General features: G+C 45.8%; 2 protein-coding genes across 2 annotated transcripts in view; one reads left to right on the plus strand and one right to left on the minus strand.

Moving 5' to 3' along the window:
* TCEANC2 (transcription elongation factor A N-terminal and central domain containing 2) overlaps positions 1-16,403 on the minus strand; it is a 62,762-nt gene extending 46,359 nt beyond the window's left edge. The window contains exon 1 of the mRNA XM_069232637.1: positions 16,180-16,403. Coding sequence (XP_069088738.1) covers positions 16,180-16,281 — 102 coding nt within the window. The 5' untranslated portion in view covers positions 16,282-16,403. The remainder of the gene's footprint in view (positions 1-16,179) is intronic.
* A 421-nt stretch (positions 16,404-16,824) lies between these two features.
* The window catches only part of TMEM59 (transmembrane protein 59), a 131,818-nt gene continuing 122,558 nt past the window's right edge, over positions 16,825-26,084 (plus strand). Inside the window, exon 1 of the mRNA XM_069232638.1 lies at positions 16,825-17,029. Coding sequence (XP_069088739.1) covers positions 16,868-17,029 — 162 coding nt within the window. The 5' untranslated portion in view covers positions 16,825-16,867. The remainder of the gene's footprint in view (positions 17,030-26,084) is intronic.

Genomic DNA, 26,084 nt, shown 5'->3' on the forward strand with positions numbered 1-26,084 from the left:
CATGTGTTTAGTTTCATGGTTAGCATTTCTGTCATGTTCTTAGTTAGAGCTTTTGTGTTTGTAGTTTTGTAATTCTTTCTACTTAGTTAGGGGTTCCTGTGTTTAAAAAAAAAAAAAAAAAAAATGATGCCATTGTGTGTGGAGTGGGGCTTGGCTGAGAGTGTACATATTGACTTGCTGTTGGCTACTGCAACACACTGCCAGCCAAACACCAGTCCACACACTTCCATCAGCTGGTGTGATTGTTGTATCAGGCATGTGGGCGTATGTAAGTGATGGGCCCTTGAGTGGCGCTGTCTGTCAATGTGAGTGTTGTAATGTGCTAGGCCCGTGGCTGGCGGTGTGAATGGCCTTGTGTGTGTCATGTATGAAAGTTGTGTGAATGGACTGTAAAGCGGTTGGTGCCTTGTCGCGGCTTTACAGCTCACGAGCAGTGAGTCATTGGTTCAGTTTTTTGCCTTTCAGTTACTAACGGTGCATTTCATTTTTGGGAAAGCTCTTGTTAGTAAAATTTGATCCACTGAACCATCACTCACCCTTGTGCCAAATCCAACCAGTATGTGTGGTAAAAATGACAAAACCTGCTCCGCTGTAATCAGGCGTCGCAGCACACCTGTGACACGCTAGGTGCCTCAGGTGGGACCCCGATGATGAAGCATGCCACCAACTTGGTTGGTGGGTGAGGGGTCTTTTTCACATAACCTAAGTGTGTTTCTTTTCAAAATGTTTGTGTTTGGCACATCACGGACGTATGAGGGCACATCAAAACGATATATTACAAAACTACCTGTGTTTGGGGGGGGAGAGGGCACCTATGTTTTTGGTCCTGTGTGCGGCCTTCATCTAGGGAAACCTACCAAACCCAGACATTTTTTAAAACTAGACACCCCAAGGAGTCCAGGGAGGTGTGGCTTGCGTGGATCCCCCAACATTTTCTTACCCAGACTCCTCTGTAAACCTCAAAATGTGCTTAAAAAAAGCATATTTTCCTTACTTTTCTTTGTAGGATCACCACTCCAGCACAAAATTCCTACTCCCCAGTGTTCCCCGCAGTCTCCCAAGTAAAATGACACCTCACTTATGTGGGTCCCCAAAGCAGAGTCAGTCTAAAGATGTATAAAAGAATATATCCTTATAAACTTGCTGTACTATCCCCTCTATCTCTACAAGTTTTGGGCCTTATTCTGTTGCAGGCACCTGGCCCACCCACACAAGTGAGGTATCATTTTTATCGGGAGACTTGGGGGAACGCTGGGTGGAAGGAAATTTGTGGCTCCACTCAGATTCCAGAACTTTCTGTCACCGAAATGTGTGGAAAATGCGTTTTAGACAGAATTTGAGGTTTGCAAAGGATTCTGGGTAACAGAACCTGGTCAGAGCCCCGCAAGTCACCCCATCTTGGATTCCCCTACGTCTCTAGTTTTAAAAAATGCACAGGTTTGGTAGGTTTCCCTAGGAGCCGGCTGAGCTAGAGGCCAAAATCTACAGGTAGGCACTGTTTTCAATGAAAAAATGTGATGTGTCCACGTTGCGTTTTGGGGTGTCTCATGTCGCGGGCGCTAGGCCTACCCACACAAGTGAGGTATCATTTTTATCGGGAGACGTGGGGGAACGCTGGGTGGTAGGAAATTTGTGGCTCCACTCAGATTCCAGAACTTTCTGTCACCGAATGTGTGGAAAATGCGTTTTTTTAGACAGAATTTGAGGTTTGCAAAGGATTCTGGGTAACAGAACCTGGTCCGAGCCACACAAGTCACCCCATGTTGGATTCCCCTAGGTCTCTAGTTTTCAGAAATGCACAGGTTTGGTAGGTTTCCCTAGGTGGCGGCTGTGCTACAGGCCAAAATCTACAGGTAGGCACTTTGCAAAAAACACCTCTGTTTTCCTTCAAAAATTTGGCTGTGTCCACGTTGCGCTTTGGGGCGTTTCCTGTCGTGGGCGCTAGGCCTACCCACACAAGTGAGGTATCATTTTTATCGGGAGACGTGGGGGAACGCTGGGTGGAAGGAAATTCGTGGCTCCTCTCAGATTCCAGAACTTTCTGCCACAGAAATGTGAGGAACATATGTTTTTTTAGCCAAATTTTGAGGTTTGCAATGGATTCTGGGTAACAGAACCTGGTCCGAGCCACACAAGTCACCCCATCTTGGATTCCCCTAGGTCTCTAGTTTTCAGAAATGCACAGGTTTGGTAGGTTTCCCTAGGTGGCGGCTGAGCTAGAGGCCAAAATCTACAGGTAGGCACTTTGCTAAAAACAGCTCTGTTTTCTGTGATGTGTCCACATTGTGTTTTGGGGCATATCCTGTCGCGGGCGCTAGGCCTACCCACACAAGTGAGGTATCATTTTTATCGGGAGACTTGGGGGAACATAGAATAGCAAAACAAGTGTTATTGCCCCTTGTCTTTCTCTACATTTTTTCCTTCCAAATGTAAGACAGTGTGTAAAAAAAGACGTCTATTTGAGAAATGCCCTGTAATTCACATGCTAGTATGGGCACCCCGGAATTCAGAGATGTGCAAATAACCACTGCTTCTCAACACCTTATCTTGTGCCCATTTTGGAAATACAAAGGGTTTCTTGATAGCTATTTTTTACTCTTTATATTTCAGCAAATGAATTGCTGTATACCCGGCATAGATTGAAAACCCACTGCAGGGTACAGGTCATTTATTGGCTCTGGGTACCTAGAGTTCTTGATGAACCTATAAGCCCTATATATCCCCGCAACCAGAAGAGTCCAGCAGACGTAACGGTATATTGCTTTCGAAAATCTGACATTGCTGGAAAAAGTTACAGAGTAAAACGTAGAGAAAAATTGATGGTTTTTTCACCTCAATTTCAATATTTTTCTTTTTCAGTTGTTATTTTCTGTAGGAAACCCTTGTAGGATCTACACAAATTACCCCTTGCTGAATTCAGATTTTTGTCTACTTTTCAAAAATGTTGCGGTTTCTGGGATCCAGCGTTGGTTTCATGCCCATTTCTGTCACTGACTGGAAGGAGGCTGAAAGCACAAAACATCGTAAAAATGGGGTATGTCCCAGTAAAATGGCAAAATTGTGTTGATAAATTGGGTTTTCTGATTCAAGTCTGCCTGTTCCTGAAAGCTGGGAAGCTGGTGATTTTATCACCGCAAACCCTTTGTTGATGCCCTTTTCAGGTAAAAAAGCACAAGCCTTCTTCTGCAGCCCATTTTTCCAATTTTTTTGAAAAAAAACGAAATTTTCACTGTTTTTTGGCTAATTTCTTGGCCTCCTTCTGGGGAACCCACAAAGTCTGGGTACCTCTAGAATCCCTAGGATGTTGGAAAAAAAGGACGCAAATTTGGCGTGGGTAGCTTATGTGAACAAAAAGTTATGGGGGCCTAAGCACGAACTGCTCCAAATAGCCAAAAAAAGGCTCGGCACAGGAGGGGGAAAAGGCCTGGCAGCGAAGGGGTTAAGGTACTGTATTGACATTTTACTAGTTCACTTAACATTGGAATTTTCTTTACGTTTCTTTTGGGCATATTTATTTTTAGATTTTGCTAATTGTATAACGGCAGCCACTTAAACAGCCAATTGTTGTTTATTGAAAATTCATTCCTGTTTGCTTTCTACACAATAGCTGCAAGTCAAGGAGAAGTGCAACCTCCTCTATTTTCACAAAAAACAGGGAAACCCGAAATAAAATGGAGTGAGTGGTTGCGCATTTTTTAAAATGATCTTGCAGCAATACTCTTTGGAATATCAACCCGCTTGGAAAATGGCGCTACAGTTTAATCATCTAGGGGTGGCTGGTCAACGGGTCTTTGACAACTTACCTCCTATTCCAGCACCTCAGAGTGGTATTATACCATGGAACATCTATACGGAAGCGAAGGAAAGAATGAAGAAACAATATTCTAATGATTCAAGTGTGTTATTGGAAAGGTTTCTATTTTACTATGTGCAAACGAGCATGTGATGAGATGGTGGAGGAGTATGTGGCCAATTTGAGGGTATTGGCATCAAAATGTGACTTTGGGAGCAGTGTAGAAACTTACATGTGTGACAAGTTTGTGTTTTATTGTTACTCTAAAAACAATTCTGGAACGCCTTTTAAAATGTCACAATCCTACTTTGGAGGATACTATCAACATAGTAAAAAGTACAGAGTGGTCCATTCTTACTTCCAAGGTTTTAGCTGATCATGGGAGGGGGGATGGGAGGTGGGGCATTCTTCCTTAAATTGTGTGCTTGAAGAGGATGTTGTATGCACTGTGAACAATAGAAAAGTAGGAACTAAAAGATATACAAGGACGAGGAGGACGTGATGTACGTGATCAAACAATGCGTTATCGTTGTGGTTCAAAGAACCATATGGGTAATAACTCTTCTTGTCCAGCCATAAATAAGAAGTGTAATCGTTGTCGCAAAATTGGACATTCTCACGGAGTCTGTAGAGGTGTTTTGAGAGGGAATGGTCCCCCAAGCAATATGAGGATTAGTAATGTGACCATCAGTGAATTACAGGTAGAGACTATGAAGTGTGTTGACCAATTTTCTAATGTGGTGTTCACAGTAGAGATGTCTGATTCATTTTGTGATGGGTCGGCTAAAAGCGTTAAAGGAACCTGTGTTTGAAGCTATCATTGATGTTAAATGCCTCACTGGGATGGCTGATTCTGGGGCACCGGTCACCATATTGGCTGATCATACTTTCTACAGATTATGGCCCAAATCTTTATTATCTTGTCTTGACATTAGCCCAAAAGCATACGGAGATCAAGATATTGATTTTTTAGGATTCTTTTGGTCTTCCGTATAGTGTTTGGGTAGGCCTACTAAGACAAAAATGTATGTGGCTGTCAAAGACAGGTAGATCGTTGGATAGAAAGACCTGGTAAAACTGGAAATTATTCTGTGTCCTGGCCATGAGGTTACTGTTGTGCTGGGAGATCTACCTGATTTGAATGCCAAAGAACCTATCTTGAAGGTTGATTTATCAGGTAATGTCTTGCATCGCATGATTGGGCTTTTCTCTGAGGTGTTTAAAAAACAGATTGGGCACGGTGGGTGGATTTGATCATAACATAAAACTAAAGAAGAATGCTATTCATGTGGTGCACAAAGTTAGACAGGTTCAAATGAGCATTAGACAAAATCTGAAAGATCTTTTGCAGAATTAAAAAATCTGAGGGGATTATAGCACCCATGGATTCTTCTGAGTGGGTTTCTCTGGTAGCACTTACATAGAATAAATTTGGTGACTACAGGTTATCTGTAGATTTGAGATCTTTAAATCAAAATATTTTGGTGGATTGTCATCCACTTCCCCAGATTCAGGCGAGGATTGCTAATATAGGACATTCAAGATATTTTCTACAATTGATCTTCACTCAGTTTATCACCAAATATTTCTGAGTGAATACTCACAAGCATTAACTACATTTGTAAATCCATTCGGGGGCATTCAAATACTTGCTGTTACCATCTGGATTGGCATCTGCCACAAGCATTTTTCAAAAAATTATGGATACCCAATTTGGAGACATGCCTCATGTTAAGGTATTTCAAGACGATATCTTGATTTTTACTGAAACTCAAGGAAAACATTTTCTATCTTTGGAAAATATACTACATACATTACAATCCAGAAGCATGGCTGTCGAACCCAATAAATGTAAATTAATGGTACAAGAAGTAGAATACTTAGGTCACACGATTTCAGGGGAGGGAATAAAACCTAAATTTTGTAAGCTGGAAGTCATAAAAAATGCCCCTCCTCCCACTGATAAAGATGTTCTACGGTCATTTTTAGGATTGTGTGAGTATTATGCCAGATTTGTGCCTGGATACGCATTAGCTGTAAAACCTTTAAGATCGCTGCTCAAAAACGCTAACAACTTTGAATTGGGGAGGGGGGGGCAGGAGGTGGGGTGGGCGAAATGGCTTTTGAGAATATAAAAAATTCTCACCTCCAGCCTTACAGGCATTTGAACATTCTGAAAAATCATACATTACTGTAGATGCAAGTTTGAAAGGGCTTGGGAAAGTGTTTGGGCAGTGGGTGGATGGTCAAGAGAATACAGTGGCTTTCGCATCTGGAACTCTTTCTGATGCTGAAGTTAATTATAGTACCATTGAGAGGGCGGCATTGGCGTGTGTGCGGGCAGTACAGAAATTTAAAACTTACATTTGGGGTACCACTTGTGTACTTTACACTGATCACAAACCTCTTCTATCTTTTGAAAGGTAATGGAATGGGAAAAGCCTCTGCTTGTTTAGGACGTTTATTATTGAAACTACAAGAATATGATTTGAATGTTAAGTATATACATGGGGGGGAATGCTAGAGCAGACTGTTTATCATATAATGAAAAATTGGATGTGGATTTTGAGGTTGAGTGTGTTGTAACTATTGTGGATGTGCTCAAAGAAGAGGAGAGTGGCTGTGTACAATGTTCGCACATCCTATACACGTACGTATTATAGTTAAGATAGCATAGTCATTATGTTACTGGAAGTAACTCAAAGGGTGTCCAACTGGTGAGCATCCAGCCGCAAAGAATGCAAATAGCATCATATGAATAACATAGGATGCTTGAAAGTTCATAAGTAAATACCAGGGCACACCAGGTACATCCAATTTGCTGTCATAAGCATCAATGAAGATTCCAATTCGAAACTGGTGTGTAGTCACGTTTATTGTTCATCCAAAAGTATTCCATATGGCAGTATCCATCATACATCCAGAGGAACAACAGCCAACACGTGTTTCGTCAACATGACTTTTTCAAGGCAAAGCAAAATAAGTACCAAATGTCAAGCGTATCGAAGAACAATGTTCTAGTGCACCAATGTGTCTTGTTGATGCAAATCTGGAAACCCATAAGTAGGATTTGGGTAACCATAGAGGAAAGCAGACACGACAATGATAAGCCTGTCAGTGCATACAACGTGGTTCTTCCGTCAAGTCTCGGTCATCGGTGTGGATGTGCTGGCAGCATGCAGCGATCACATCACAGATCAATCGGTTTCAGCCATGGCTAAGGATGAAATCTTAACCAAAGTATTACAATTTATAAAAACAAGTTGGAGGTCTGAGAAAAAATTAACTGAAGAACTCAGATTGTTTGGGCAAATCGCAAAGTAATTATCTTGTGCGAATAACATATGTTTAAGAGGTAATGTTTTTGTTCCAACTTTGGAACTGAGGGACAGAATCATTAAGATTGCTCATGAAGGACACCTGGGTGTGTCAGCAACTTGCAAAACATTAAGATTGACTTATTGGTGGCCTGGATTAGACAAACAAGTGGCAAATGCTATTGATAAATGTCCCCAATGCATTGTTTTTGACAAACAATGGAATGGCACCACTAAGCCATTAATTCCAGTACCACTTCCAGCGAAAGCCTGGGCGAAAATAGCTTTAGATTTTTCCCGGACCTTATAATCTTTTACCAAGAGATAAAAGGTATCTATTAGTTGCCATTGACTATTTTTCTGAATGGATTTGCTACACTTTTGTTGAGGCAGGTAATTCTAATATTGTAATGTTATTTTTGGAGAACATTTTTAGAATCTAAGGATTTCCTAGTACCATTATTACAGACAATGGTATGCACTTTGTATCAAAACTAATGAATGATTTCATGAACGCACATAACATCAAGCATGCACAAGTAGCTTTATACAGTCCTGCTTCTAATGGGTTAGTTGAAAGGGCAAATCGTATTTTGAAAGAGGGGATCCAGACTGCTACAGCAGTTAATATTAATGTTTCACAATTTTTGCTATATAAAATTTGGGCGGATCTTATAACTCTGCATTCTAAAACTGTGGTTACTCCTTTTAGACTTCTTAGAGGTAGAGACCCTAGAACAAAATTTACACCAGAGTGGATGAAAGACGTGTTAAAGAGCAAGTGCGAAACACATAGTAAAATTTGCGAAGCAACCTTGGGGAACAGAGTACTGAATAAACAAAAAAGTCAAAAAACTTATTATAATAGGAAGTGTTAAGAAAGTGGATATCAAGTGAATGATTGGGTTTTGATTTAAAAAAAAAATTCAAAGTTAACAAAGGAGAGCCTAAGTATTCGTTACCTGTAAAAGTTATCAGATCCAGCAAAGCTTCTGTGTAATTGGAAGGGAAAGGGTGGTGGAATAAGGACAGTGTTATTCCTATAGCCACACAACAAGCGTTTTATTCAAGGGTATGTATTTGAATAGGGACACAGAGAATTAAATGTTGTCTACTGATGTTGTTGAGGTAAACAATAAAAACACTAGGATGTCTTCTTGTGAAAACATGAACACCACCACTGTAACAACAGAAACAAGGAGTGAGCCTTCTAGTCTTGAAACTATGCTGGAACCTGTGTCCACTCGTAGCTCACAGGTTGTCAATATACCTACAAAATATTGTGATTATGAGATGTATTCATTTTTTTTTATCTCATTACTCAATCTTATGTTAGTACTATCTGTTTTTGTTTATGCATTCATTTATTTTATCGTAAGAGAGGATGCAGTGTTACTTTTACATACATCTTTTAGCTATTCACTACATGTATATGTGTGTGCTTCTCTTGTGTTATACAATGCTTGTTTATTTGTGACTGTTCTGTTTGGAACTATAATCATATGAGCAAAGGACGCCCGCAGGGGGCTCGAAGGGCTGGCGCCATAACAGCTGCTTATACCCGAAAGAATCAGTTTTGACCCCCCCGCCCTCTCCACCCCCCCCCACAGGACCAGCAGGTCAGGGTAGAGGGCGCGAAAAGTGGGCCAATGAGGGTATTGAATCCTTCAAACCCTCCAATGGTTGCCAACAAGGAAGGGCCCCCCACCACCCTGAAGGTGGCAGGTGCAAGAGAGGAGACAGGTAAAAAGCACAAGGTCGGCCACGTGGGCAAGCAGATGACCCACAGCGACGCGCTATCACGAAGGACAAAAACACCCGACGACCTCAGCAGCTGTGACCTCGTCGTTCCCGAACACAAAGCACCCCTTAGCGGCACTTACCGACCTTTGGCACAGGGGACCGCCGGCCCGGTGCAAGCGATCCTTCTCCAGCACAGCAGCCTCCTTGTAGACAACTTTTATCGCACCTATTGCCGCTTCGCTTCGGAACAGCGGCCTCGACGCGAAGGATCACCGATCTGCTCACCGGTAGGCTGGTTGACCCCGCCCACCAACGTCCGGGAGCTCTCTCCAGCTGATTCCGACTCCCGCCTGCACGGTGGACCATCCGACTCAGGTGACGCGACCCCACAGGCAGCAAGAAAAGCACTCACCGTGCGGGCCGCTGCCAGCCCGAGGGGTATACTCCACTCCCAAGCGCCTTCCAGCCGACGCGGCTGCAAGTGGCCGCTTGCAGAGCAACAATGGGGCACGGCCGTGTTCATTCAGCCACGTCTTTCCTGCACTGCGGACCCCACCCATCAATGTCCGGGAGCTTCCGGCAGCTGATTCCGACTCTCGTCTGCACGGGGGGACCACACGACAGAGGTGACACAACCCCGCAGGCGGCAGCAGACACAGGAATCCTACACGGGCGACGCGACCCCGCGGGCACGATCCATTTTAAGGAACACACCCCCTGCGTACTGACCTGCGACTTCGCGCACGGTAACTTTAAGGATTTGAGCACATTTTCTTCTCTGCCTCTTATTGCAGGGAAGTTGGTTAACGAAGAGCTGAACTTGCCGAACAGCTCGGGTTCAGAAGCCCTAACTCAGGGAACTTTTGGAGGTGGGACCGCCTGCTCAGGGCGACACGACCACACCCAATCAAAAAAAAGAAAAAAAGAAAAAAGAAAAAGAGTTACTGCAACAGGCACCAAGCAAAGGGGCAATAGACACTCAGCAAACCAGGGCAGAGCTACAAAAGCAAGTACAAGCCCAAGGCTACGGAATGGAAAAAGATCAAGTGGTAGAACCCCAAGACGACCTGGAAAGGATGATCGCACATATGAGGGCAGAAGCTCTAAAATGGGGGAAGGACTGGCTGCGCTCCAAGATGGAAGACAAGGGAGAAGAGAAGCAGAACACAGACATTCCCAACACAAGTGACCCCCCCCCCGGTGATTGAAGCAAGCGTCAAGGGGTCACCACTGCCTCCTTGGAAAGCGAGCAAGCGCAAGAGAACGGAGGGCGGTCCTGCGAAGAAGACACCCAAGAAAGCGAGGGGCACAGACCGATTCTCCGGGGCACCATCCACCAGGGAGCCACCTGAGAGCAGCACGCCGCACACACACCAGTTAAGGGTGAGCATATCAGTGCAATAATTAAAAAATGCTTAGAATCATTTGCACCTTTGTTGTTAAGAGGGAGCGGGGCAGGGCTAAGCTTAGCTAATGCAGAAAAGGGGGCGAGCCCAGGGCACGTGGAGAAAAGTGACCCGCCAGTTGGGCAGGCAAGTGGGAAAGGTCAAACCTCCATAGGGGATCCCACAGCAGCATGGGACATGTCAGCAAGGGCAGCAAGTAAGGTACCAGAACCCCCCCCTAGCGGCAGGTAACCCCCCCAGAGTCATATGTAAGACCATCCTTGGGCCCCCTGGCTATGACAACAAGGTCAGCTGGGCTAGCTACAGCCATCCCGCTAGCAGTAAAAGAAAGAATTTGGAGAAAAGAATTCATTGATATTTTCACCTTACTAGAAATCCAGGTGGAAGGGTTAGATCTTACCATATGCGACAAAAAGGAGGAGGACAGGAGAGAGAGAAAGAGGGCCAGGAAAGAGGAATTTTGAGAATTGGCTGAGTGCTTTCAGGATAATGGCCTGCGTAATAGTTGAGAAATTCCTGCGCTGCGCAGCGGACCTATGGTTGTACGAATCCAAAATACATGAGGCACACTGTCAATTCCCAGGGGATGCTTGGTTAGAGTATGACAAGAGTTTCAGGCTAAAAATGCAGGCGTACCCTGAAATTGAATGGATTGAAGAGGATGTATCCAGTTACATACATAAAATGATGGTGGCCAGGCAAGTTGACTTCTGGGCGGGAAGGGGGGGGAGAAGTCAGGCCTTTCGCAACACACAGCCCAAGGGGAAGCACGAGAAACACAAATCTCACCGTAAGTACAAACACTGGCACAGCAGTAAAGGGCAAGGCAATAAAGGAGCACAAGCAATCTGCTGGAAATTTGACACAGATGAGTGCAAATGGGGACAAAGCTGCAAATTTAGACACAGCTGCTCAGCATGCGGGGGGGAGGGGGGAAATCACCCAGCATCAACATGCAAGAAGAGCAGACAAAAAAGAAAAAAGAAAGAAACAATAGTTCCAAGCTGACAACAACACAAGTGGCATATCAAAGGACATGGAACCTTGCCAGTTCCCCAATCAATACCAAAGTCATGAGGAAGTTAGCCAATGAGTATTACAATAAGAAAGATGCAGAAACATTAGTTAAGGGTTTTGAAGAAGGTTTCAAAATCCCTGTGAAAGGAAAGATAGTAGGGGGCACCATAAAGAACCTGAAATCAGCAAAGGAACACCCACAGGTAATTTGCCAGAAAATCAATAAAGAACTGAGGCTTGGGGGCATTGAATGTCCCTTAGCCCTCTCAATCCCAGAGGATCTGATCATCTCCCCACTAGGCGTGGTGCCCAAGAAAGAGGCTGGCCAGTTCAGATTGATACATCACCTGTCGTTCCCAGAAGGGACATCGGTAAATGATAATATCCCAGAAGACGTCTGCTCGGTAGGGTACGCCACAGTAGATGACGCCATTGACATAATCAAGGCCGCGGGCAGATGGGCATTGTTGGCAAAAGCAGACATAGAGTCAGCTTTTAGGCTACTACCAGTACACCCAGACAGTTTTTACCTACTGGGTTTTCAGCACAATGGTCATGTGTACATCAACAAGGCAATGCCCATGGGCTGCCCCATCACATGCGCGTATTTTGAACAGTTCAGCACCTTCCTAGAATGGGCCCTACATAAGAAACACCCGGTGGGAGGGAAAATGCACTACCTGGACGATTTCTTATTTGTGGGTAAGGCAGGCACAGGCGAATGTGCCAGCCTACTGAATTCCTTCCAGCACCTGGCAAAAGACTTGGGTGTCCCCTTGGCCGCAGACAAAACGGTGGGCCCTACAATGTCCCTATTGTTCCTGGGCATCGAGCTAGACTCAGCAACGGGAACCTCAAGGATACCCGAGGCAAAGTGAGGGAGCTAAGGAAGAGATCAAAACATTGCAGGGCAAGCAGAAAGACACACTTGGGGAATTACAGAGCATGGTGGGTAAACTTAACTTCGCGACCAGGGTGATCCCAACCGGGAGAGTTTTCGCCAGGCGTTTATGCAAAGTTACATCAGGTTTGCGCGAAAGACACCACCGCGTCAAACTAGGCGGAGCAGTAAAAAGAGACCTCACCATGTGGGACGCCTTCCTAACGGAGTTCAATGGCAGACTAATCTGGCGTGAGGGCTGGATATCAGCCAAAGAGATCACGCTGTATACGGACGCCATGGGGGGCTGCGGATTCGGGCCATATTAGGCAGTGAATGGTGCAATGGCAAATGGCCAGACAGGTGGTACAATTTGGGGATCACCAGAAACATCACATTTCTAGAACTATTCCCCATAGTCGTAGCCATGACAGTATGGAGGGGCCAATTGCAAAACATGAAGATAACATTCTGGTCGGACAACCTAGGCGTTGTCATGGCCATCAACAAGGGGTCCACTTCTTGCCCAGATACTTTAAGACTTCTGAGACGCCTAGTGAGCTTTCAGCTCAGGGGCAACCTGGATATCAGGGCAAGACATGTCCAAAGAGTGAAAAACTCATGAGCAGACGCTCTCTCTCGTTCCCAGATGGACAGATTCAGGAAGCTAGCCCCGGAGGCAAGCCCAGTGATGACACCCTATCCAGAAAGCCTATGGGACCTGGCGGGGCAGACTTGTCAATACTAGTGCATAACGCACTCAAACCAGAGACACACAGAAGGTACGCTAAATATGCCAGAACTCTCATGGAAATAGGGGGGCTAGAATCCCTCAGTGACCCAGTCGCAACCAGAGCAGCGGTAAAACACTCCATCAAGTGGGCTCATCAGCAGGGAAAGGCGAAGTCCTGGGCACAGGCGCACCTCGCAGCAGTAGCACACTACTCCAAACTGCAGACGGGCACAGACCCCACAGCATCACGTTACATCCGAACCGCAATGAAAGGGTGGAAACGGCTCGAAGGTCCCAAGTTAGACAACAGGCACCCCCATAGATTTCAACAAGCTGACCCGGCTATTAGACATCTTAGAAAGAGTGACAGCCAACCCATACAAGCTAATTTTATTCAAAGCAGCATTTGCCACAGCATTCTTTGGGGCTTTTCGCCTAAGTGAGTTGGTCGCATCAGCAAAGCTGTTAGGAGGCGACAACTGCCTCCAGGCAATCGATTGCAGCTTTGAACAGGACAAGGTACACCTCTTTTAACACGCTGAAAAACGGATCAGCAGGGAAAGGGCTCTCGGGTAAAAATAAAATGCATAAGTCAAGCAAAATACTGCCCGGTCTGCATTCTGAAGGACTACATAGTGGTGCACCCAGGGTTGATTGGCCCACTGTTCAGGCACAACAATGGGGAACACTTGAGCAAATACCAGTTCAAGGCAGTGAGGAGCAAAACACTGAAGGAATGAGGTCTGGCCCCAGAAGATTTTGGCTCCCATTCTTTTCGCATAGGGGCTGCCACAACAGCGGCAGTCTCAGGCCTAGATGAAGGCACCATCAAAGCCGTAGGCAGGTGGCAGTCCAACGCATACAAAAAGTACATACGCACACATTTTATGTAAAGTTTTGTTTGTGATTACATTGACAGGGGCTCCATCCAGGGCTATATGGGTGATCGGGCACTCTTTTGTATCCAGACTTCAAATATGGTGGAGGAAGAACGCCTGTACCAGAGAGAAAAAACGATCCACAAAGTCAGTCAAATGATGGGGTTTCCCAGGCATGAAATGGGCGCAGCTCGAGCAGACAATACTTAGCTTATTGGAAGCGTTGCTAAGACCCCCCGACATGATAATTATACACTGGGCGTCAACGATCTAACCACGGTCGGGCGAAAGGACCTTCTGAGTGAAATCAGGCAATCATTATTACTAATGACAAGACGGTGCGGGAACACCACTATCGTCTGGTCAGAAATTATCCCCAGAATATTGTGGTGGGGGGCCACATCAAACAAAGCAATTGACAACTCCAGACGAAAACTGAACATCGCAGTCGCCAAGTACTGTAAGGCTAACGGGCTGGAGAGCGTACGCCACGGCTTAATACACCCAAGACTACCAGAACTATATGCACCAGACGGAGTACATCAGAAGAAGGGATGAGCATCTTCTGGTCCAACCTGGTTGCTTTAATGGAATAAAAACACACACAAAAAAAAAACATTGGTTGGGGGAGCTGCCCGGAAACGTAAGCCTCTCAAGCAGCATGGCGGAAATTAAGGAACGTTTTACCAAAATGGACCGTAAGCACACCTAGTAAGGCGGTGTACATAGAAAGGCCACTCACCTGGGGATGCCTCACGGCAGGGTGAAGGGAGTCCAACCAAGGGGAGTAAGCAGAGCAGTGCACTCTCAGCCCAGACCCGCCAGGTCGAATGGCAGGGCACAGGTACACGACAGGTAGCGATTTGGGCCTAATCCAAGAACTCTATCCTACCCCCTTCGAGACAAATGGTAAAACGAACCTATGGAGTAAGCCCCCTCCAAGAAACAAAAATATGGGACTGCTTACAAACCCAAGGGCGAGAACAGACACGACAAACGGAGGCCAGGACTTGAAGGCCGATTCGTCACTGCTATTCAAGCAAATATGATTGATTATTAAAAACGCAATTTTAAATGTTTGGATCTCTATGTATGACTAGGCGCGATGATAGCATTGTCTGATGTGCAAACTAGAAGTGCAGTAAAATTGAATGCTCGCTGAACCAAAGAAAGAGAAATGTAATATTTCACAGGCAGCTACCCACTTGTAAAATCAATAAATGCAGCCATTTTTATTCCACTGTTAAACAGTGCAACGTCGTTTTCTTTTGCATGTATGCCACAACGAGTACACATTATTTACAAATGCAATGATTCTGGAGTGGGTGAAGTGTGGAATTTATGGCCATCATCATTGTTCTGGAACTTTGGAGGTCTGCCTGAAGGACTAGAAGTTGGCTGGTGGCTGATGCGGTCATGGGTCTTATTTAATATGAAATAAACCTGCAACTTTACTTATCCTCACTTTGTAGGGTGATCAGATTCATTTTTTTTTTTTTTTAACATTCCCTCCCCTTTCTATGTAGTGCTCCTGAGTCAGGCTGGTTGTCCTGGCCTTGAGGTAAGCTGGCTCTGATTTACGCCTCATTAAATCCTACTGTGCTGCTTGAATGAGGCGAGGCGAGGCAGCACAGCAGGAGAGTTTCAACCAGTGAGTGAACTGTTGTCCCGGGTTTCTGAGAGGGCTGGATGGTTGAAATGCAAGCCTCCACAAAACCGTGATTAGTGTGCAGGTTAACCAGACCCTCCCTTCAAAACCGGGCCATTTTTTGGGATTTAGAATAAAGTGTCGGAACACTCCTTCAAAAACCGGGTCTGACCGGGCAACTCCGGGATGTCTGGTCACCCAAACACTTGGTGTTCCTGAAATTGTCTTTGGATCGTCATCGTTTCAAGGGGAGACACGTTACTACACTCATTTTCTCCAAAACTCATGGCGTATTTTTGGTTTGTGAATTAAATAAGATGTTTCTTAATGTGTGTATTTGCTTGACGCCTTCATGTTTCGCTATTTTTGTTTATTGTTTTGATGTTCAAATCATAGAACTTAATTAGGCGAGGGTCCATGGTTTCCAATGGTCATTTAGAGGGTGCCACATAAGTCAAAAAGTTAAGAACCATTGTAGTGTCTTTACTCTAGCCCTGGAATATTTTGGTGAAAGTTCCAAATTTAGCCAACTGTGACCCTAAAACCAACATCACGCTGCTTCCCGAGACTTGTAGTTTTACCGTTATATTTTTAACATATTTACCGAACGATTCCAGCTTGCACAGTTATTTAGAAATAAACAAATACTTATGGTTTGGGATATCACAAATGACATAGGGCCACCCGGCAGCTGCGTAAAAGTATGCCCGTTAACGCCGGATAGTAATTTTCTACGTATTTCTTCTTCAATATTAGCTTCATACCTTTAGGGATTCTATAGTTGCTTGTCTGTACACCTTGCCCGTTGGTTCACGCTTTTCTTGGCTAGGGTCACTCGTCGGTTTTCGGACTACGTATTTATCCATCGCCCTAAAAAAATAAAATCGAGGCTTCCCTTAAGTTTTCTGGTACCAGTGTCAGAGCAGAAGCTGAGCCTCCCTCACGCACGCTTGGCTCAATGAAACAGCACGGCCAGCCATCGCCGACCCAAGAAGCCAATCAAAAACACAGTTGCCCCAGCGTAAACTCTCCAGGCGATCCATTCAGCAAACACTAGTTTCCATTTCTTAATCCTTGGATAGGAGTCGTGGATATAGTTGATCAACAATGTTAAACCCTAAATATGAGTATGTACTATTCCAATTCTCTGACCATACACAAAAAGTTTCTTGAAAACGTCTCACATTAACGACGAGCTTAACTTTGCAACACAATCGCTCCGTAAAATGTCTTAAACATAAAAGTGTATTGAGTTGCTACTGTTTTAATTAAAATTATTCCTAGGTTTGGTGTGTAACATTTTTCCCTGAGCCACAAAATGTACACTTAAAGATGGGCGCCTCGTTGCCAAAATACTTGGCAGCCTCTTCCAGCGCCACTGCCGTCTTCTATGTCTACGCGGAAGTGTATAGCCTCAACAGCACAGTAACAACAAACACAGAGGCGGATAAGATGGCTGCTGTACGTATCCCTCTAGCGCTCTTCCTAGGCTATTGTTTGACGATTAGGGCAGACTCGTCCTCTTCCTCGGATGACTTCGACTCCGTGTTGGGTGATTCCCTCTCCTGCCACAGTACTTGCCAGCTAACCTATCCATTGCATACTTCTCCACAGGTGAGCTGTAAACTACCCTGCCTAATCTACTCCCAAGGTGCGTCATGATTCCCCAAACCTTAACAAGGTGTGTCGACCTCCGTAACACAAAACCCACCCCCAACCCCCGGTGAGACATTAAGGTACCAACCAACCTAATTTGACATAGTCGGCAAACATTGTGCCGACGGCGACAAAACAGCTAGCACAATTAATAATTTTGAGCATGGCCTTGTGAGATTAGTGTGTTCCATCATTCAGAAGAGCGCAACTGAAAGTCACTCGCTTGGAAACATTTTACTGAGCTCATGTGAGTGTCTTTATGTGTATCCCCCAGCTTGTGCTTATCCGCTTTCAAAATTCTCAACGACGGAAAAAAGTTTGATCTACATTGAATTTACTTGGATCGTCTGCCACAAATGTTTGATTTCACCCTCTTTAAGTGGTGTGTGCGTAGGCTGACCACTGCATTGCAGGTTATGAAGGGCACTGTATCTAGACCTGAATTTATCCAGCCACAAATCATTGATTTAAGTTATGTTAGTCTAATTGGTTCAGTGGAAGCAAAACAAGACTTCAGCATCTAGAACCAGAAACCGTGTCCTTAGCGATCTGGAAGAAAGTGGTCATTCTCACACGGCCTAGATGGGCTGAAAATGGACAGGACTCAGGATTATCTGTGTTTCTCAGGTTGACTGTCAGTGTGCCTACTGTAAAACTTTGCACGTGTATAGCACTCTACTCACCTGTTAGGGTCTCAAGGCGCTGTACGCATACCGCTGTGGAACCCCTCCTGGCTTTTTCCTGTGAGGCGCCCATTCCTGGACAGCCCCAGGGTGAAGCCAGGTATCCAAGCGCTGCCAGGGCCATGTGGAGATTAAGCAAGCTATTGCCCAGAGTTACAGAGTGGGATTAGGCACCGAGGCGAGAATTATCTGGTCCAAGGGAATTGAGCCCAAGACCCACCGAGGTGGGAATTGAACCCTGGTCCCGGGCCAGATCTCTGCATCAGGGTCTGCCTCTCTAACCATTGTGCCACACTTCTCCACTCTAATAGGGAGATGAACATTGGGGAGGGGGGGAAGTAGGGAATAGCTGTGCTTTAAGTGTATCTGACCTATTTTATTGTTGAAGTGTTACATGGCGCAAACAATCTCACAGTCAGCAACAGAATGCCTAACAATGAAGCAGCTATGCATAAAAGCAGTCATTTTAAAACAAAAGTTTTAGGGTTAAGTTGTATTAAACATAAGTATGTAGATACTATGGCCCTCATTCCGACCCTGGCGGTCAGCCGCGGTCGGAAAACCGGGTCCGGCGGTTTCCCGCCAGATTAGCCCCGGCTGGGCGAATCCTCCATGGCGGCGCTATTCCGACCCCCTTCCCGCCAGCCTGTTTCTGGCGGTTTTCACCGCCAGAAACAGGATGGCGGGAACGGGTGTCCTGGGGCCCCCTAACAGGGCCCCAGTATGCTTTTCAGAAAAGTGCGACGGGTGCAACTGCACCCGTCGCACACCTGCAACACCGCCGGCTCCATTCGGAGCCGGCTTCTGTGTTGCAGGCCCTTTCCCGCTGGGCCGGCGGGCGCTCCCTTGGCGGGCGCCCGCTGGCCCGGCGGGAAAGTCAGAATGGCCCCGCGGTCTTTTGACCGCGGAGTGGCCAATTGGCGGTTCCTGCTTGGCGGGCGGCAACCGCCGCCCGCCAAACTTGGAATGAGGGCCTATATGTCGCAGAGTGCATGCCCAATTAGTTATTCAAGAACCAAAGGTCAATAAGAATTTTGATATTGAAAAATAAGCAGGCAGATGCAAATGAGTAGTGTAATATACATTGAGCGTCTTATTACACATCCTAGCTGAAGGTCCGTATTCAGGCCAATGGAATTAAGCAGCAGTAGAGGACCAAATGTTGCCGCTTTTTTACACTTGTTAACAATTTCTCTGCAAAGGTTCCACCTCAGTAACAAGATGCATAGGAGGTGGAGCGTCACACTTCTCCTAAGACAGCAGTGGCTCTAATTGGGATAGAATAGTACTGTTGAAAATCGGGAGAGGATCATACCCTGAAGATTAAATCAATCAGAAATCCTTCAAATAACTGATTAAACGTGTGATACAGAATCTACAGTCCCTGGCCCCCACATACTGAAACATTCCTTAGGCTGTACCAACCCAAGAGGCCCTGGCGTTTCTTCCTAGAGTAAGTAGAGATCAGGCCCCTGTCTCAGAGGACAAAGAGATAGGCCTTGATGACAGATACACTCATTGAGTTTGTGTTACTGAGTCAAATGGGAGGCCCAAGTGTATTGTGTGGTTGAAAAAATAATTTTCTAGTTATATATATTTTTTTAACCTTTGTATAAAATCGTCGAAGGACTCGTATGTCTTGTCCTGTTAGCAAGGTCCCAGGTGGGCCGAAACTCATTACTTTTCTTAAACCACTGAATGATTTGAAATAAATGCATTGAAATCTTTCATGGGAGTGCGTCTCAATTTCTGCTGGCATCAGCACACAGAATTTGATATTTAGTTGCATGGTCCTGCCACGAGAGGAGAATGCACCACTCAACACAAGAGCGCCACAGAACCAAGGAAAACGGACCACTGGGAAGATATAATATATATATCTAGTGGCTGTCGCAACTAGGTAGATATACTTAGGACCATGCTTCCATAGAAAAAGCGTTTTTTCACTTGCCTATATCTTGGGCACTGCTCGATGAATCTTCACAAAAATTTCCCGAAGAGTGCCCCAGTGATTCTGGTTGCACACGGAAAGTTTCAGGGTGGTCCGTCAAGCGGAGGCAGAGAAAAGTGGGGTGGGGGTGTCAAAAAAGTTGTGTTTCCTATGTTAATTCCCATTGGACCTTTCAACACGACTACAGCTGAAACCGCTGGACGGAATTACACCAAGTTTGTCACAAAGCTAGCTTTTGGTATGCAGATTGTGCTTTCCCTTATTTGGTATAAATCCGTTCAGTAGTTTTGGAGGTATTATAGGGAAAATACATTTAGAAATCTCTGGCTGTGTCGAGTTTGCAATTAATGACGAGCTTGTGCAGGGAAATGCCTGGCTGTCAACACTTCAAACTAGGAAGTGTTGGCAGTCATTTTGGGACTCTGCTTCAGCTGAGTCCCAGAAAAAAAACACAATAGAAAAGTGGCCAGGGTAGGGACACCCTGACCCCTTAACTCTGGTGGTGAGGCCCCAGGGAAACACCGCCAGAGCAAAAAAAAAAAGCATTAAAAAAAAAAAAAATTGTCACAATTTTGCACTGTTTTTTTTTAAGAGCCCCGGGTGGGCCAGGCTCTGGGGACATTTATAATTTTGAACATGGGGGGGGGGGGGGAGTCTCTGCAGATATGCGTGCAGGGAAGACAGATGAAAACATTGCTCCAGCAAGCAGGAAGCTGCTATTAAAAACAGCTTCTTGCTTGTTGGAGCAATGCCGAATCGCGCAGGAGGTGGGAGCCGGCTGGGATTGCGGGGGAAGTCGCGAGGCTCCCTTCGCGGTCCCAGATAGCCCGTAAAGGGCACAAATAAAAAAATAAAAAATAAAAATCATATGGCTGAATAGTCAAGGTCTCAGACCCTCACAGTGGAAGTTGAGGGTTTTACTCCAGGCGTGCCCATGATCATTTTCTTCCTTTAATTTCTTTAGACTTGAAATGTGTAAGGCTCATACTGAAAGGTGATCTCACTCTTAAATTACAAATAAATTTTTCTTTTCAATCTGTCTAGAAATATTTCATTCTAAGTAGATCATCCGGCAAAGCCTAAAATACTCTTTCCCTCTCACTTTCTCTTTCAATCTTTCTCCCTCTCAGAGATCCACTCAGACCCTCGTGCACCCACTCACAGACCCAGTCAGACACTTGTGCACCTGCTCACAGACCCACTCACTTTCACACACCCACTAACAGACCCTCTGACACCCTCATGCACCCACTCGCAGGCTTGCGCAGACACTGACGCACCCATTAAGACACTGATGCACACACTCTCACACCCAGACAGACTCTCAAAGTCACTCGCCCCCAGATATACCCTCTTACAACTGTTCTCACACCCAGAGAGAAAGGCTGCAGCCAACTCCTGCCACGCATGACCAAGGGGCTGTGTACAGAGTAAGGTTGGGTAGTTGGTGGGGGGATTTTGCCTCAGGGGCTGGCTGCAGGCCAGGCTTTGTGGGCGACCCCTGCTGTGCATGGGCAAAGGACGTGCAAGGTTGGGTGCTTATAGGGGGTTGCCAACCAGGCCCTGTGGCCAACTGCGGCCGTGCACGGCCAAAGGCCCTGCACTGCGGTGGTGGATTAACATTTAGTAATGAAAATTACTACATATTAAAAAAATCTAATTAAAAAAACATGGACATTCACTGGAAAAAAACAAAGGTTACGGGGACGTTGTCGTTAGAAAACCATAGAAATTCACCTGTTATAGTTAGTCATCTCCTGTAACTATAACCCGTGCCCTAAGGTAACTATAACTCACGCCCTCACCATGCACTGCAAACTACCCCACAAATTAAAAAAAATCTAGCTTTCGCGTCAAGAATTTTCAATTCGATTAAGGACATGGAGGCGAGGATTATGCTTCTCTTCCTTTACTGAATGAAAACACAGCAGCCAAAGAGTTAAACATTAAAACTACAACTCCCATAAACATTTGTAGTCCAGACTGCCCAATTCCAGGCAAGCCTCAGCTATAAGTGTCACCATAACAACAGAACTTCCTCTTTCTTTGCGAAGACGAACCAACTTCCGATCCTAAAACTCGCAACAGACCATGAAGATGAAAAACGAAAACCTCCAGGTAATAGCACTCCGACCTCCAGGATGAAAGGCACTCATTCGCCTTTAGCAATTGCCCCTAAAGAAAAAGAACAAACCAGTAGTGTTTTTGGAAATCCAAAAGTCTCAAGGGGGGGGAATACATTAAACATATATTATTGTTACAATACGCAATTGAACGCAATCATTTTAATTATCATTACAAACCTGTAATCTCTTATGGGTGGGATAATCCTCGCCTCCGTGTCCTTAATAGAACTGAAAATTCTTGACGCGATAGCTAGAATTTTTTTTATTCTATGTCAGGAACGGAGGCTTCGGATTATGCTAGTTTAAAGCTGATTTACCACTGTAGAAGCTATGTCAACAATAGGTTTATGATAAAAGACTTTAGACGTATTGTCCGAAGACCAGTCCTCCGCTGCCATAATGTCTTCCAGTCTGGAACCTGCTCCAAATGATTTGGAAGCCATATCTCCCCGAATGGAGTGAGCCCCAAACAAAGAAGTATCAATGCCTGCTTCTCCCAACAACCACTTAACCCACCTGGCCAAAGTGGCAGCAGAGACAGGTCCGTAAGGCTTTTTGCAACAAAACCAACAGTTGGCCTCCTGAATCCCTGCGAGAATCTCTCGTACAACTCTCATACGTCTTCAAACTGTACTACACACAACTTCTGATTATGCGGAAAGGCAGGGTAAGATATACACTTGGATGCATTTTTTGTACGTTTCGAAATTGAGATAGACACTCCCGTAGGAGTGAATACTCTACCTGTCAAATCCAGGGCTTTAACATCCGAAACCCGCCTGCACGAGATAAGGCATAACAGAACCGTTAATTTAGCCGACAATTGTTTACGCAACAAGTCGTCGTTACACGGCCAAATCTTAAGAAAATTAAGAACAGTATTAACATCCCACAAAACCGAATATCGAGCCTAAGGGGGGTTAACCATCCAAATACCCCGAAGAATCTTAGAAATCAAAGGATGCTCGCCCACAGGCCTACCATCCACATGGGGATGACCCGCCGAAATAGCAGATCTAAAGCTATTAACTGTCCTGTAAGCGAGACCCTGCGAGGCCAGCTCAGAGCGAAAATTAGCAATCATGGGAATTTGGGCCCCCAAGGGATCAATACTCCGTTCACTGCACCAACCCATCCATCTCTTCCAGGATGCCTCGTATCGCTTGTGGGTGGAAGGAGCCCAAGATTGGGACAAAAAGAACAAAGCTTCCCCTAAAACTCCCGGCACTTGCCAGCATCTCCTGAAAGTCTCCACGCCATGAGACTCAGTTGATTCTGGATCACCAGCGGGTGAGGGGCCCCCAAGGGGTCCAGAAGAAGAGGCAGAAACACTGGAGATGCACACGTTAGTGACATCGCTACCAGAAACCAAGCCTGAGCTTTCCAAAGAGGTGTCACTAAAATGATGTCGGACAATTGTCTCTTTACTTGAGCAAGGACTCGCTGAATCATTGAAAAGGGGGGAAAAGCATAGAGAAGATGTTGCGACCAATCTTGAAGAAAAGCGTCCGTTCCCATTGCCAACGGATCCGGTCTCCAACTGTAAAAGTTTGTCAGTTGAGCATTGAGCCGGGATGCGAACAAATCCGTCACACAGGGACCCCATCTCTTTGAGAGGTTCTGAAAAATTGTTCTGTGCAGCATCCAATCGCTGCTGTCCTTGAGGTGTGAATTCCAGTCTGCTACCACATTGGAGCGTCCCGAAAGGTACTCTGCTATCACATGAATCTGATTCCGAAGACAAAAGTGCCAAAACTCTCTGGCTATCTCCGCCAGCAGATGAGATCTGGTTCCCCCCAGCCGATTGATGTATCTCACCGCTGAGATATTGTCCATTCTCAAAAGAATGCAACAACTGGCTTTGTTGGGGGACAGCGACCGGATGGCAAAGGACCCCGCTAGGAGCTCCAGACAATTGATATGAAGTCTCAACTCCTCCGAGGACCACCGTCCTCCCATCTCAACTGATCCACAACGAGCCCCCCCCAGCCCCAACGGCTGGCATCCGACTCTATGACCATCTCCGGCAAGGAGGCGAAAATGGCTCTGCCATTCCACGCTTCCATGAGTCAGCCACCAAACGATCTCCGTCCTGGCTTCCTCCGAAAGCGGAATCTGGTCCAAATAGGACAGTCCCCTGCACAAATGCAAAATCTTGAGGCGTTGAAGGGCTCTGTAATGTAATGGGCCTGGAAAAATTGCCTGGATGGAGGAGGCCAGAAGCCCCACCAACCGGGCTAAAATCAGTAAGGATATAGTCGGAGAGGCAAGGGCTTTCCGTAACTCTTTCTTGATAGCAGTTTGCTTTGCCAGGGGTAACAGCAGCTGCGCTAGAACTGAATCTACTTGAAAACCTAAGAATTCTATACATTGTGTTGGAGATATCGCAGGCTTCTTGCTGTTGATTAAGAAACCTAGGTCTTGAAGGATCTGAATTGTCCACGAGAGATGCCTCGGGACTAGCTCCCTGGACTGAGCCATGATCAAAAGATCGTTGAGATAAATAATGAGGCGAACGCCTCGTTCTCGAAGTAACTGGGCCACCGGGCGAAGAAGTTTCGTGAAGCACCACAGGGCGGATGAAAGGCCAAAGGGGAGGACTTTGAACTCGAACCATTGGTGCCTCCATTGGAACTGAAGAAAGCGCCGATGCGGGGCATAAATTGGGACTGATAGATAAGTGTCTTTTAGGTCTAAACGCACTAACCAATCTTTTACTTGAAGGAGGTCGCGTAACATGTGGATACCCTCCATCTTGAAATGACTGTAGATTATCCATTGATTGAAGTCCCTCAGATTCAACACTAGGCGGAAACCTTTTTCTTTCTTTGGAACAAGAAAAATTGTACTGACAAAACCGTTTAACTGGGGTACCAAGGGAATAATCGCCTCTTTGAGGAGGAGGCTGCCAATTTCTGCGTCTATAAAACTGTTTTCTGCTAGGGAAAAATGGAGAGGAGGAGGGGGTTGAGCCTGGACCGGTCTGGAGTAAAAGTCTAACCTGAAGCCCCTGACTGTCTGAAGAACCCAAGAGTCTTGAGAGATACGGGCCCATGCTTGAGCGAGACGCTCCAATCTTCCCCCAAGAATTACTTCAGAAAAATGAATAATTCTCACCTGAGTTATTGGAGTCTTGAGAGCGATCGGCTCCTCGTCCTCTGAAGCCGCGGCCACGGCCTCTTCTACCTCTGTAAGGGTAGAATCCGGAAGATTGATAGTATCCTTGACCTCTGGGGGAGGTCTGCTGGAAACCACGGCCTGACACTCGACCTCTGTAACGTCCGGCCCTGGGAAAAAGGCCCCCTGTGAACATCCGTTTAATGGAAGATTGGGCCTTGTCAAGGGCCGTGAACGTCGAGACATATTTGCCCAGATCTTTAACAAATTTCTCCCCGAAAAGGAGACCGTTGGCCAAGGGGCCCGGCGCAGAGGGAGCAAGTTCCGCCAATTTTGGATCGATTCGCATAAGGAACGATTTCCTGCGCTCAGTAGACATGGCGCAGTTCGCGTTTCCAAGGAGGCAAATGGCCCTTTGTGCCCATTACATTACAATTAGAGGGTCAAGAATAGTGTTAGTCTCTTTAGCCTGAACTGCCAACTCAAGAATTTTAGTAATGGGGCTGGACAGATCCAGCATCTTGTCCTGACACCCCTTCCAGGCACGGTCAAGGCCTTTTTTGGGGTCTTTAGTAAACTTTTTTAAGAAGGTTGCCACACTGGGATCCAGCTCTGGAGTATCAGCCACTTTGCCCTGCAGAGAGGGTCAGGAACATTCCGATCGAAGAGTGCTACAAATATCTTTATTGAAGCCCTTGCGCAACCTATCTTGTACGTAATGGGCCACCTCAGCACAAGGCACCCAGTCCGTGGATCTGGGATGAACAATGTTCTCTGGATCAAATAGCAAGTTCCCATGAGGAGTAACTTCGTCCGCAGAATGTTTGGCTTTCCGTTTGCGCTTGCCCCCTATTTTGGGCTCAGAGATATCTGAATCTGAGTGGGAATCAGAGGATTGCGAAAATTCTCTAGGTGCTGAAGTTTTCAGAGGGAGGCTGAAGGTCAGAATTATATTCGTGATCATTGATCACCGCCGATGCCATTTGGGCCAGAATCTCTGCTGAAGACAGCGGATTCAAAGGACCCTTAGCGGACAAACCAGCTTCTCTGGGGGAAGGCTCTCTGGCCCCTGATCCCGTGGGAATAGGCCCCATCAATTCTCTCCGTCCATATCGGACCAAAGGAGCAGTAAAAGG

The sequence above is a fragment of the Pleurodeles waltl genome, chromosome 4_2, assembly GCF_031143425.1.
Source record: "Pleurodeles waltl isolate 20211129_DDA chromosome 4_2, aPleWal1.hap1.20221129, whole genome shotgun sequence".
In the NCBI taxonomy this organism is placed as follows: Eukaryota; Metazoa; Chordata; class Amphibia; order Caudata; family Salamandridae; genus Pleurodeles; species Pleurodeles waltl.